Source organism: Chiloscyllium plagiosum, unplaced genomic scaffold (assembly GCF_037043375.1).
Source record: "Chiloscyllium plagiosum isolate Xiang-an unplaced genomic scaffold, Cpla_swu_hap1 HiC_scaffold_34, whole genome shotgun sequence".
Taxonomy (NCBI): Eukaryota; Metazoa; Chordata; class Chondrichthyes; order Orectolobiformes; family Hemiscylliidae; genus Chiloscyllium; species Chiloscyllium plagiosum.
In genome coordinates, this window is record NW_028270172.1 from 16,942,340 (window position 1) to 16,954,807 (window position 12,468).

The following is a 12,468-nucleotide window of genomic DNA, read 5'->3' on the forward strand; positions in this document are numbered from 1 at the left end:
GGCGGTTTGGTTGATTGGTGCGGGTGTCTTGGAGATGTTCCCTAAAGCGCTCTGCTAGGAGGTGCCCAGTCTCCCCAATGTAGAGGAGACCGCATCGGGAGCAACGGATACAATAAATGATATTAGTGGATGTGCAGATAAAACTTTGATGGATGTGGAAGGCTCCTTTAGGGCCTTGGATGGAGGTGAGGGAGGAGGTGTGGGCACAGGTTTTACAGTTCCTGCGGTGGCAGGGGAAAGGCCTGGTCAGGTCCACACCCCCCTACGACCCACCCTCCCATCCTGGCACTTTCCCCTGCCACCGCAGGAACTGTAAAACCTGTGCCCACACCTCCTCCCTCACCTCCATCCAAGGGCCTAAAAGAGCCTTCCACATCCATCAATGTTTTACCTGCACATCCACTAATATCATTTATTGTATCCGTTGCTCCCGATGCGGTCTCCTCTACATTGGGGAGACTGGGCGCCTCCTAGCAGAGCGCTTTAGGGAACATCTTCGAGACACCCGCACCAATCAACCAAACCGCCCCGTGGCTCAACATTTCAACTCCCCCTCCCACTCTGCCGAGGATATGGAGGTGCTGGGCCTCCTCCACCGCCGCTCCCTCACCACCAGACGCATGGAAGAAGAACGCCTCATCTTCCGCCTCGGAACACTTCAACCCCAGGGCATCAATGTGGATTTCAACAGCTTCCTCATTTCCCCTTCCCCCACCTCATCCTAGTTTCTAACCTCCAGCAACACGATCCCCTTGACTTGTCCGGACTTGTCCGACCTGCCTAGCTCCTTTTCCACCTATCCACTCCACCCTCTCCTCCCTGACCTATCACCTTCATCTCCTCCCCCACTGACCTATTGTACTCTATGCTACTCTCTCCCCACCCCCACCCTCCTCTAGCTTATCTCTCCACGCTTCAGGCTCTCTGCCTTTATTCCTGATGAAGGGCTTTTGCCCGAAACGTCGATTTCGAAGCTTTTCGGATGCTGCCTGAATTGCTGTGCTCTTCCAGCACCACTGATCCAGAATGCAGTCCTGATCTCCTTATCTGAGGAAGAGCATGCTTGCCGACAAAAACTGATTCCTGGGAGGCAGGACTGATGTATGAGTGAAGATTGAATCGATTAGGATTATGTTCGCTGGTGTTCAGAAGAATGAAAAGTCCAGTTCTGAGGACAGGTCACTGGACCCGAAACGTTCACTCTGATTTCTCGGCACAGATGCTGCTAGACCTGCTGAGCTTTTCCAACAATTTCTGTACACTTGTTTCAGAAAAATGACATAGGATCTCAAAGAAACGTATACAATTCTAACAGGTCCTTACAGGGTAAGTGCAGAAAGGATGTTCCCAGTGATTGAGAAATCCAGAACACAGGGTCACGGTCTAAAGGATATGGGCTAAACCATTTAGGATTGAGACGAGGGGAAATTTCTTCACCCAGAAAGTGGTGAGGTTGTGGAATTCACTATCACAGAAAGCAGTGGAGGCCAAAACATTATTTGGTTTTAAAAAGGAAGTGGATGTAGTACTTGAGACTAAAAGGGAATCAAAGGATGTGGGGGAGAAAGCAGGAACAGTTTGATGAGTTGGATGATCGGCCAGGATCATAATGAATGGTGGTGTAAGATCAAGGACCAAATGGCCAATTCCTGTTCCTATTTTCTGTGTTTCCATAAGACATAGGTGCAGAAATTAGGCCATTCTGCCCATCAGGTCTGCTCTGCCATTCAATCATGGCGGTTAGGTTTTTCAAACCCAACTTCCTGCTTTTTCCCCAATAACCTTTGACCCCTTGGCAATCAAGAACTTATGGATCTCTGTTTTTAAATATACTCAATGACCTTTGTTTCTTTGTGACATTCCAGTAATTATACTGATCTAGTCATGTTGTATATCTACCAAGGTGTTATCTGAATGTATAGAGGCAATATATTGTGGGATTGTGTTCAAATAATGACTGAAATCAGTATCTGGTGAAAATAGTCTCTTTATTCAGTAACTGCAGTAGCACAAATTCAAGGCAGCAATAGAATCCTGAAATACAGTTCTTGCAGTAGCCTTTTTAAACACAATTGTTACATATATTACACTTCCATAACTATGGTATAACAATATTTTATCTATAGTACACATGGGATGGCCTAAACGTTTGCTAAGTGTTAGCTGTTACTTTAGATGGGATTAATTAAGAACTCTGTCTGGACTGCTTGAGTAATTAAGAGTTATTAGTCTTGTCTTTTAAGTTAGTAAATGTTAGTAAACATACTAGGCCTATATATTCTAAACAGGTTAGAAATTATACCTGTACTTAATAAAGGATATTAAACTGATTACCACAGCTGTGATATTTTATGGTTTCATTCATTAATGCAATTTCACGTAAGCGCTATTTTGTCAGTTAAGGTGATTGCGGCCCTGTTAAAAGGTATTCAACAAATACATACTAATCGGGGAAAATGTTTGGTGTTCTGCAATCTATTCAGGTCTGAGAGAAGGTTGGTAAGGACTGATTAATGTTATAATCTTTCTGTAGTTTCGGGTAGGTCATGGAGACATGATGGCGGGGATGGTGTTCATCTGAATATAGGTCAGTAGTCTTGGATACTTATTCAGAGGTATGATTTGGAGATGCCGGTGTTGGACTGTGGTGTACAAAGTTAAAAATCAAACAACACCAGGTTATAGTCCAACAGGTTTAATTGGAAGCACACTAGCTTTCGGAGCGACGCTCCTTCATCAGCTGATTGTGGAGGGCTCGATTGTAACACAGAATTTATAGCAAAAGTTTGCAGTGTGATGTAACTGAAATTATACATTGAAAAATTGATTGTCTGTTAAGCCTTTCATCGGTTAGAATACAGTGATAGTTTCACTTCTTTCATGTGTAAATCACAAAACCCTTTTTTTAAAAGTTGCATTCTCGGGTTAGCTATTAACAATGGTGATAGCTAGACAATATGTTGAAGGTGTTAGCTCCCTGTGTTCTCTGTCTATGACCTGATGTTTAGATTGATTCTAATCTAAAAAGTAAGATAACAGAGTTTTACATAAATTCATGCAGTTTTTGAGCTCAGAGTTCTACATGAATGTATGCAGTTTTTGAACAAAGTGTAATGTAACTCTGCAAGTACAAATTCACCCCACAAAATATATGTGTGCATGTGGGTCTTTGTCTGTGTGTGTGTGTCTGTCTGTCTGTCTGTCTGGGGTGGGGGTTGTGAGTGTGAGAAAGTGTGTGTGTATGTAGTGAGTGCAGAGTCTCTTAAGTCTGTGAGGGGTGCATGTGTGAGTGTCTATAAAGGTGTATGTGGGTGTCTGTGCGCGTCTGTGTGTACCTGTGTCCGTGTGGATGTGAGAGTGTGTGTGTGTGTAGTGCAATGGTGATCACCTGTAATGTGACATGAACCCAAGGTCCCGGTTGAGGCCCTCCTTATGGGTACCGAACTTAGCTATCAGTCTCTGCTTGGCCACTTTCCTCTGCTGCCTGTCCCAAAGTCCACCTTGAAGGATGGTCACCCGAAGGTCCGAGGCTGAATGTCCTGGACCACTGAAGTGTTCCCCAACTGGGAGGGAACTCTCCTGTCTGTTGATTGTTGTGCGGTGCCCATTCATCCGTTGTCGTAGCCTTTGCTCAGTTTCCCCAATGTACCATGCCTCCGGGACAAAGGCTATGACAACGGATGAATGGGCACCGCACAACAATCAACAGACAGGAGGGTTCCCTCCCAGTTGGGGAACACTTCAGTGGTCCAGGACATTCAGCCTCGGACCTTCGGGTGACCATCCTTCATCACCATTGTTAACAGCTAACTGAGAATGCAACTTTAAAAAAAAGGGTTTTGTGATTTACACATGAAAGAAGTGAAACTATCACTGTATTCTAACAGATGAAAGGCTTAACAGACAATCAATTTTTCAATGTATAATTTCAGTTACATCACACTGCAAATTTTTGCTATAAATTCTGTGTTACGATCGAGCCCTCCACTATCACCTGATGAAGGGGCATTGCTCCGAAAGCTAGTGTGCTTCCAATTAAACCTGTTGGACTAAAACCTGGTGTTGTGTGATTTTTAACTTTATTCAGAGGTAGCTTTTGATATAAGTAGGTCTGATAAGGGTTGAAGGTATGAAGGAACAGTAATAGGTTTGGAAGTATTGCTTTAATTTTAGTTTATCTGGTAATAGTAAAATGTACTCAAAACTACAGTTTTATGAATGAATGAAACCATATTATTGTGGGGAGTTATGAATGAATGAAACGGAACACAGTGTTTGCTTGTGAGTGGGTTAGTACAGGAGTTATGAATAAGTAAATGTAAAGTGCTTGTGAGTGGGTTAGTGAAGAGGCCTATAATACAATATCTCACAATATGCATCATTTTATTAATTTATCAGAAAATGGGATGATGTGTTAATGCAAAGATTCTAGACCATACAGATCTGCACCTTTCAGATGTCTCAATATGTGGCACTCCATTATAAGGTATCAACCTCTATTCAGTCACTCTCTCTGTGTAATGGAGTCAGTTACCTAAAGATATGTGTAACATACAGTAAGCACTGAACCCAGACATTGTATATGTGATATCATGGCCTCGTAAGTAGTGTTGAAATAAACTTTAAGACCTCTAACTCAGGAAGAACCTGACTTTTCTGTGATAAATGTTTTCCCGTGATAATATATACATACAAAATCATAAACATCACCAACCATCATTTGCAGAATTACAGCAACCAATTGCTCTGTTTTGGTGTTTGGTAGGGGGGGAGGAGTTTCAGAATGCAAACAATGTGAGCTGAATTTACTGGATGTTGTTATAGCATTATGAGCAGTATAGGTTGTGCTATTATAAGGGCCAGTTTCTGTCTCCAACTATCTCGCCCAGTTCAACAGCCAATTATGGAAACCAGTCACAAGAGAAAATATTGCAGATGCTGAACTGAAAGTGCTGATAAGGATGTGGAGATTTTTTTCATGTCATTTGAGAAAACAGCAAAACAACTTAAGTGGCTAAAGGAAGACTGGACACTGCCCATTGTAGAGCAGGAAGACAGTAGAGTGCATGAAATTGATGTTTCCTTGTCAGGATTATGAAACTGTATAAAAGACTTTTCTAGGTAGCTATGAGTTAGTTCCTGAAGCATACAGGCAAAAGTTCCAAAGCCTAAGGAAACAGCTTAGGCAAATCTAAAATAAATTTGAAAGGGTAAAACAAGGTAATTTTTCAGGTGAATACAGGCAAAAGGAGTAAGTAGATCTCAGACACACACACACTCTAATACTCACACACCCACGCAGATCCTCCCTCACACACAAGGTCTCTCTAAAATGCACACACATACACCCCCCACACGCACACCAACACACGCACCCTCTCACACATACCCCATTACACTCTTACACACACACACACACACACATATATATACACACACACTCTATCACATGCACACTCAATCTGTCACTCCTACATGCATGCACATATAGGGGTGAATTTGTTTTTGTAGAATTACATTTTATTTTGCTCAAAACTGCATGAATCCATGTAAAACTCTGTAAAACTATACAGAGGGTTTGTCAGTCTGACATAGCATTGGGATACAGACAGACTTCACACCTATGTTTAAAAAGCTGAGCAAACTTGAGAATGTAATTTAAAAGAAGTTCTGGGGTTTACATATCAAACAACAGAAACCAGCATATCCCATTATAATATCCCATTATAAGTTTTAATCCACGATTGTTTACTGTATCACACTCCACAACACTGGACTCCTTTGGCTCTCAATTCTGTGAGCATAATCCTAACCTCCACAACCACCTGACGAAGGAGCAGCGCTCCGAAAGCTAATGCTTCCAAATAAACCTGTTGGACTATAACCTGGTGTCGTGTGATTTTTAACTTTGTCCACCCCAGTCCAACACCGGCACCTCCAAGTCTCAGAGAGATCATTCACTTAGAAGAGTTTAAAAACTGACTACATTTTAAAATTTGAACTCACATTGAAGATAGAAGAGTTGCATGTCTATATTCTTTTCTCACCTCTGGGTTACTGTGAAATTATTTTCTTTTGTCTGTTTTAATCATGACGTGGAGGTGCCGGTGTTGGACAGGGGTGGACAAGGTCAGAAGTCACACAACACCAGGTTATAATCCAACAGGTTTATTTGAAATCACAAACGTTAGGAGCGCTGCTCCTTCTTCAGTGAAGTGTCACTATTACTTATGTGTCAACGCTAATTACAAGGCTACAATATTACATACACATATTGTCTGGGTTCTGTGGTTACTGTATGTTGCACACACCTTTCGACTGATTGAATGAAGGTGGATACCTTTATAATAGAGTGCCACATATCGAAACGTTCTGCAATGGTCTGAAAGGTGCAGACCTGTATCTCTACAGTAACACATATTGTCCCTTCACCTGAAATTTGATGGGATTTCAAATAAGCCTGTTGGACTATAACCTGGTATGGTGTGGCTTCTGACTTTGCCTTAATTATGATTGAGTATGTGCAAATTTGGGATTTTGAACAGTGCAGGTGAAGTTTTGTTTTCACTGTTGCTGTTAAAGTTAAGCTGCCTTATTGAGCCACTGCAAACTATGTGCCATAGGGTGACCCACACTGCTACTCCTCTTCCTAACCTGGGGGGGGGGGGGGGGGGGGCGGGGGTTGTAACTGTGTGAATGAAACTCAATCTGCTTGTCTGAAACCCAGTCAAAAAGTGTGCTGCTGGAAAAGCACAGCCGGTCAGGCAGCATCGGAGGTGCGGGAGAGTCAAAGTTTCGAGCGGGAATGATGAAGGGCTTATGCTCGACACGTCGACTCTCCTGTTCCTTGGATGCTGCCTGACCTGCTGTGCTTTTCCAGCATCACATTGTTTTGACTCTGATCTCTAGCATCTGCAGTCCTCACTTTCTTCCCCTTGTTTGAAACCTCGGAAGAGAAGGCCATTCAACCCGTCAATGCTGTTCCATCATCACCCGCCTTTGAACTGTGCCTTGAATCCATATCCCTCAGTATCACAGTCTAACGAAAATATTACCATAAAGAAAGTAACATTCGGGCCACTGCAGAAATATTTAGTCAGTGGTCCCTTGGGCGTGTGAAAAGCGCTTTGGTTCTTTAGTTCCGAGTTGCACTTTCGATTTGATTATACACTATTTAGTCATTAGATTTCGGAAATGCATCAGGCAACAAGCGACCTTCCACTCGGAGATAAATCAGCACCGCCGGATTACGGTATGTGGATTCATTCTCTGGTTGATGTCAAAAATCACACAACACCAGGTTATAGTCCAACAGGTTTAGTTGGAAGCACCCACCTGGTGTTGTGTGATTTTTAACTTTGTACACCCCAGCCCAACACCAGCATCTCCAAATCCTGGTTAAGGTTGCCTGCATCGTCGGTGCAGCAAGGCTCTGAGGTTATCTCATTTTCATTTAGAGACAGACATTTTCCGTTGCTTCGGTTTAGTTCACATTGTTTGCCTCGAGTTAACTCACCGATCCATGTTTTACAGGAGACTAAAGGTAGGAGAGGAAGCAGAGTCTAAATGATTTTTCCGAACCTGTGGTTGTTAGTTTGTCTTGGGTTTTGTCGAAAGGGCTGCCCGAGCTATCTCATCCTGCACTTCACTGGGGATTCCAAAGTGCAGATCGTCAGGGTCTTTTTTTTAAACTGTTCCCTTCTCCTGTGACTGTCAAAGTCCTGTGCTAATTGCACACCTTTCAATGCTGAGCGTTTACAATAGATGTACTTGGCCCTGAGCCAAGCCTCAATGCGAGCAGTTGAAGTGTTGTTTTCACTGAAACTGTTAAAGGTAAGCTGCCCTTTTTTCAGCCACTGCCAACCACGTGCTCTAGGTTGACCCTCAGTGCTACTCCTCTTCCAAAGCAGATGGAAAAGACTCCGCCTCCAAGTTCCCTTCCAAGCCCCACACCATCCTGATGTGGAACTAAACTGTTGGGAAGTCGAAATCCTCTTCCCTCCTCCCTATCAGCACAGATCAGGGAAGAAAAACAGTAAAAATTGCATATAACACATCTCTATGCTACTTTCTCCCCAACCCCACCCTCCTCTCATTTATCTCTCCACCCTTCAGGCATTCTGCCTGTATTCCTGATGAAAGGCTTTTGCCCGAAACGTCGATTTTCCTGCTCCTCGGATGCTGCCTGAACTGCTATGCTTTTCCAGCACGACTCTAATCTAGATTCTGGTTTTCAGCATCTGCAGTCATTGTTTTTACCCAAAACACATACTGGTTTGACCCATCTTGTATACTTCAAAAAATGAAGCTTCAATGATTTTATAAATTACTTTTCTCTCCCCCTCATGGCAGCTCAACTCCCGGTAAATGTTGCCTTAGCCAGTGATGTCCGTATCCCATAAAAGAATGAGAATTAGCTTCTGCCGCCTGCTATGTCCTCACACAATCCTTGCCTCTCTCCTCCCCTCACTCGATCCCATTTTCCTGTAAGATAGTCACTTCCTGGCTGTCAGGAAATGAACAAGGGTGGGTTTCCTGCCTGGGTGTGGCTCAGTGAGGGCAGGGGTCTCAGAGCAAACAGACAAGTCCACAAAAACTCTGTGTGTCCAGCCTCAGTTGCAGACAATCTCCATCTCCCTTTCAGGAACAACTTAAAAACCTCTGGGGGTTGAGATTGGCAGTGGCAGCTGTTTATAAATTCACTAATTCCATACCATGGGTGTTTCCCACTGGCTGTATCTGTGCCGGGACAGAGCTTTGCAAGTCGGCTGGTGCATTCGCCGAATCCAAAGCAAACGCTGGAAAGCTACAGGAAAGCTGAACTAAAAATGGGAAATTTTTGAAATACTCAACAGGTCAGGCACTGGCATGTAGATGGAAGAAGAGAGTTAGGGTTCCAGGTTGAGGACCCTTTATCAAAGTTGGAAGTTATTTAAGATGAATCGTTTCTAAGCAAATATAGAGTTTGACGGGGAAGGACATCAGGAAAGACAGGGTAGATGTCAGAGTGAGGGGCAGGACTGAATTATAGGTCAAAGGAATGAAGGCAAGGACACAGGAAGTGACAATCAGATACAGACAAAGCCATAGAATCATAGAGATGTACAGCATGGAAACAGACCCTTCGGTCCAACTCGTCCATGCTGACCAGATATCCCAACCCAATCTAGTCCCACCTGCCAACATTTGGTCCATATCCCTCTAAACCCTTTCTATTCATATACCCATCCAGGTGCCTTTTAAATGTTGCAATTGTACCAGCCTCCACCACTTCCTCTGGCAGCTCATTCCATACACGTACCACCCTCTGCGTGAAAAGGTTGCCCCTTAGGTCTCTTTTATATCTTTCCCCTTTCACCCAAAACCTATGCCCTCTAGTTCTGGACTCCCTGGCCCCAGGGAAAAGACTTTGTTTATTTATCCTATCCATGCCCCTCATGATTTTATAACCCTCTATAAGGTCACCCCTCAGCCTCCGACGCTCCAGGGAAAACAGCCCCAGCTTGGTCAGCCTCTCCGAATAGCTCAAATTCTCCAACTCTGGCAACATCCCTGTAAATCTTTTCTGAACTCTTTCAAGACATTGAAAGTGAGGGCTGCAGATGTCGGAGATCAGATTCGAAGAGTGTGGTGCTGGAAAAGCACAGCAGGTCAGGCAGCATCTGAGAAGCAGGAGAATCGATGTTTCATAAGCCCGTCTTCAGGACAGAGACATATATGCTAAGAAGGTGTTAAATGTCCAACAGAAAATGTGAATGGTTAAGATTTAAAGTTGTTTAAATGAAGCTGGAAGGATTATAGATCTTTGCTTCCTGAACCTTTTCCTGTTGTGACCCTATATTGAGGCTTGTAAATTGTCATGACTTCTTCATGAGAAGCAGCAACACAGTGACCTGTGAGAGGGTGCAGGGAGAGAGAGAGACCTGAGAGATATAGTTTAACCTGGATAAGTGTGAGGTTGCCCATTTTGGTCAAAGGAATAGAAAAACATTTATTATCTAAAAGGTGAGAAACTTTAGAGTTGCTTTAGTGCAGAGAGATCTGGGTGTCGCTGTGCATGAATCACAGAAACCTGGTATGTAGGTAAAGCTGGTAATAAGGAATGGAAATGGAAGTTGTGAATTTATTGTTAACGGAATTGAGTATAAAAGTAGGGAAGTGCTGACATAACTGTATAAGGCATCCATGAGTTGGCACCTGGAGTATTGTGTACAATTTTAGTCCCCTTTCTTGAGGCAGGATGTAGTTGCATCGGAGGCAGTTCAGACCAGATTCACTGGACCGATTCCAGAGATGAGGGGTCTGTCCTATGAAGAGAGATTGAGCAGCTTAGGCCTATACTCTCTGGAGTTTGGAAGAATGACAGGAGATTTGATTGAGGTTTATAAAGGACCCCTGAAAGGAATTGACAAAAGTAATGCGCAGAAAGGATGTTACCTCAGGTGGGACAATCCAGGAAAATGTGAGTTCATGGTTTTTGTGCAAAGGGGCTTCAAAACAGTGATGAGAAGTTACCTCTCACAAAGGGTCGTGTCCAGGGTGTGGTGGATCCCAGGACATGGAGTATATCTAAGGAGGAGATAGGTTTTTAATTCATAATGGGTTGAAGGTTCATGGAGAGTGGAGGTCGAGATGAGATCAGTCACGGTCATATTGGATGGCAACGTGGGCTGAATGGCCCTCTCCTGGCTCCTATTTCTTATAGGAATTGGTGGAGGTGTGGAGGCAGGAACTTTGAGGCCTTTTAGAGAGGGAGTGCAGCTATTATAACTTGGTCAGACCCCCCATGTTAGCCATTGTGGCCTCAGAGCTGAAAATGTGTTGCTGGAAAAGCGCAGCAGGTCAGGCAGCTTCCAAGGAACAGGAGAATCGACGTTTCGGGCATAAGCCCTTTTTCAGGAAGGGCTTATGCCCGAAACGTCGATTCTCCTGCTCCTTGGATGCTGCCTGATCTGCTGCGCTTTTCCAGCAACACATTTTCAGCTCTGATCTCCAGCATCTGCAGTCCTCACTTTCTCCATTGTGGCCTCAGAGCTTGCTACCCTGAAATTTCAGCTTGTGTCCCCACTTGGGGGTCTGGAGGCCCATTTTGGGGAGTCCTGCTGCAGAGGGAGGTCTCAATGCAGTGGGTCACATTGCTATGTTGGAGCTCTTGTTTCAAGGCCTACTGTGGGTTCTGAAAAACAAGGAAGGCACTTACATAATGTGGCCAACCACGCTAATTACCAAGCCTGTGTTTGTTGGTAGCACACATATACGCACAGTTTATGCACTGCTTCATAAGTGAGTGTAGCCCGGTACCAGCACATGTTTAAAGCATTTTTTAAAGCATGTTTAAACAGGGCTTTGGCACCAATTCTAAAAATGTTGGTGATTGTGAGAAACAAATCTCACTCACTTCAATAATTTCAGTCTGAGACAAGATCTGAATCAGTAGTGTCATTTATTTTACCCTTGCAAGAGGGTGCGATGTCCACTGTCTACAAGGCAGGGACACACACACACTGAATTCAACTAATACACGATATTTATGTAATTTGGTTCCTTTTTTTTATCCCATTGCTCCTCCCCATTTACATCTTCCACTTCTCTAAGACCGGCACCCATTACTCTTGTTTATCTCTTGCCTTATCTGGCCTTGTCTGTGACAAAAGGCTTATTTCTGGCCTCACAAGGCCGTTTGACCACACCCCGCTGTGGCCCATTGTTAGGTATATCCTTTCTTCACCATTATCTACTCCCTCCATCTGTGCTTTCCCCAACTATACTGATCCTTATGACCTTTTAATTGGGGTTTGTTCCTGTGTTTCTGTAAAAGTGAGAAATAGATGCTTATAACTACTGTTTGTACAAGCATATCTGGCTTAACCTACATCCTCACAGCACCTTATCTATTTGTCTGTAACATCTACCATTGTTTTGCAGTCATGTTTCATTCTTGCATACAATTTTAGCTAATACAAAAACAATTATGTATTTCCTCCACATAGTTTGCATTCTTGTTGACTCAGCTCTTAGTTGAAACAATTACACACTGGTGTGAGTTCATTTACCTTGCATAAGTGATTATAATTGCAGAAGTAACACTACTTTACCTATATCCCACAATTTCCCCTTTTTCTTTAATTACCATTTGTTACCTTCTGCATTTTTCTTTTAAGCATCACCCCCAAGATTCGCAAGAATCATTCCGGAGATTTCATCCATCTTGGTCTCACTCATCCCCTCATTATTTAGTCGATAAAGTTCTTCTGCCTGATTCCCCTTTAGGGGCATCTGTTTCATTAAGGCTTTCTCAATCAGTCTTTGGGTGAGCCCTCGTATACAGGGTATGATACAACAGCCAATGGCCACCAATACCCCGACTACTACTATTAGGGAAGTAAGAATGGAAACCATCACCCCTTCCATTTTCCAAACCATGATGCCATCCCGTGAGAGATGTGTCTACTCCTGAATTCTCAGCCA

The 12,468-nt window shown here is 43.5% G+C and overlaps 1 protein-coding gene across 3 annotated transcripts in view; it reads left to right on the top strand.

Moving 5' to 3' along the window:
- Positions 1-6,952: 6,952 nt before the first annotated feature.
- LOC122564496 (serpin B6-like) overlaps positions 6,953-12,468 on the top strand; it is a 39,544-nt gene continuing 34,028 nt past the window's right edge. The window contains exon 1 of one of the 3 annotated variants that reach the window (XM_043719464.2): positions 6,953-7,252. In XM_043719464.2, the coding sequence (XP_043575399.2) occupies positions 7,195-7,252 (58 nt within the window). In that variant the 5' untranslated portion in view covers positions 6,953-7,194. The remainder of the gene's footprint in view (positions 7,253-12,468) is intronic. The other 2 variants (XM_087978512.1, XM_087978513.1) reach the window with 2 other exon arrangements.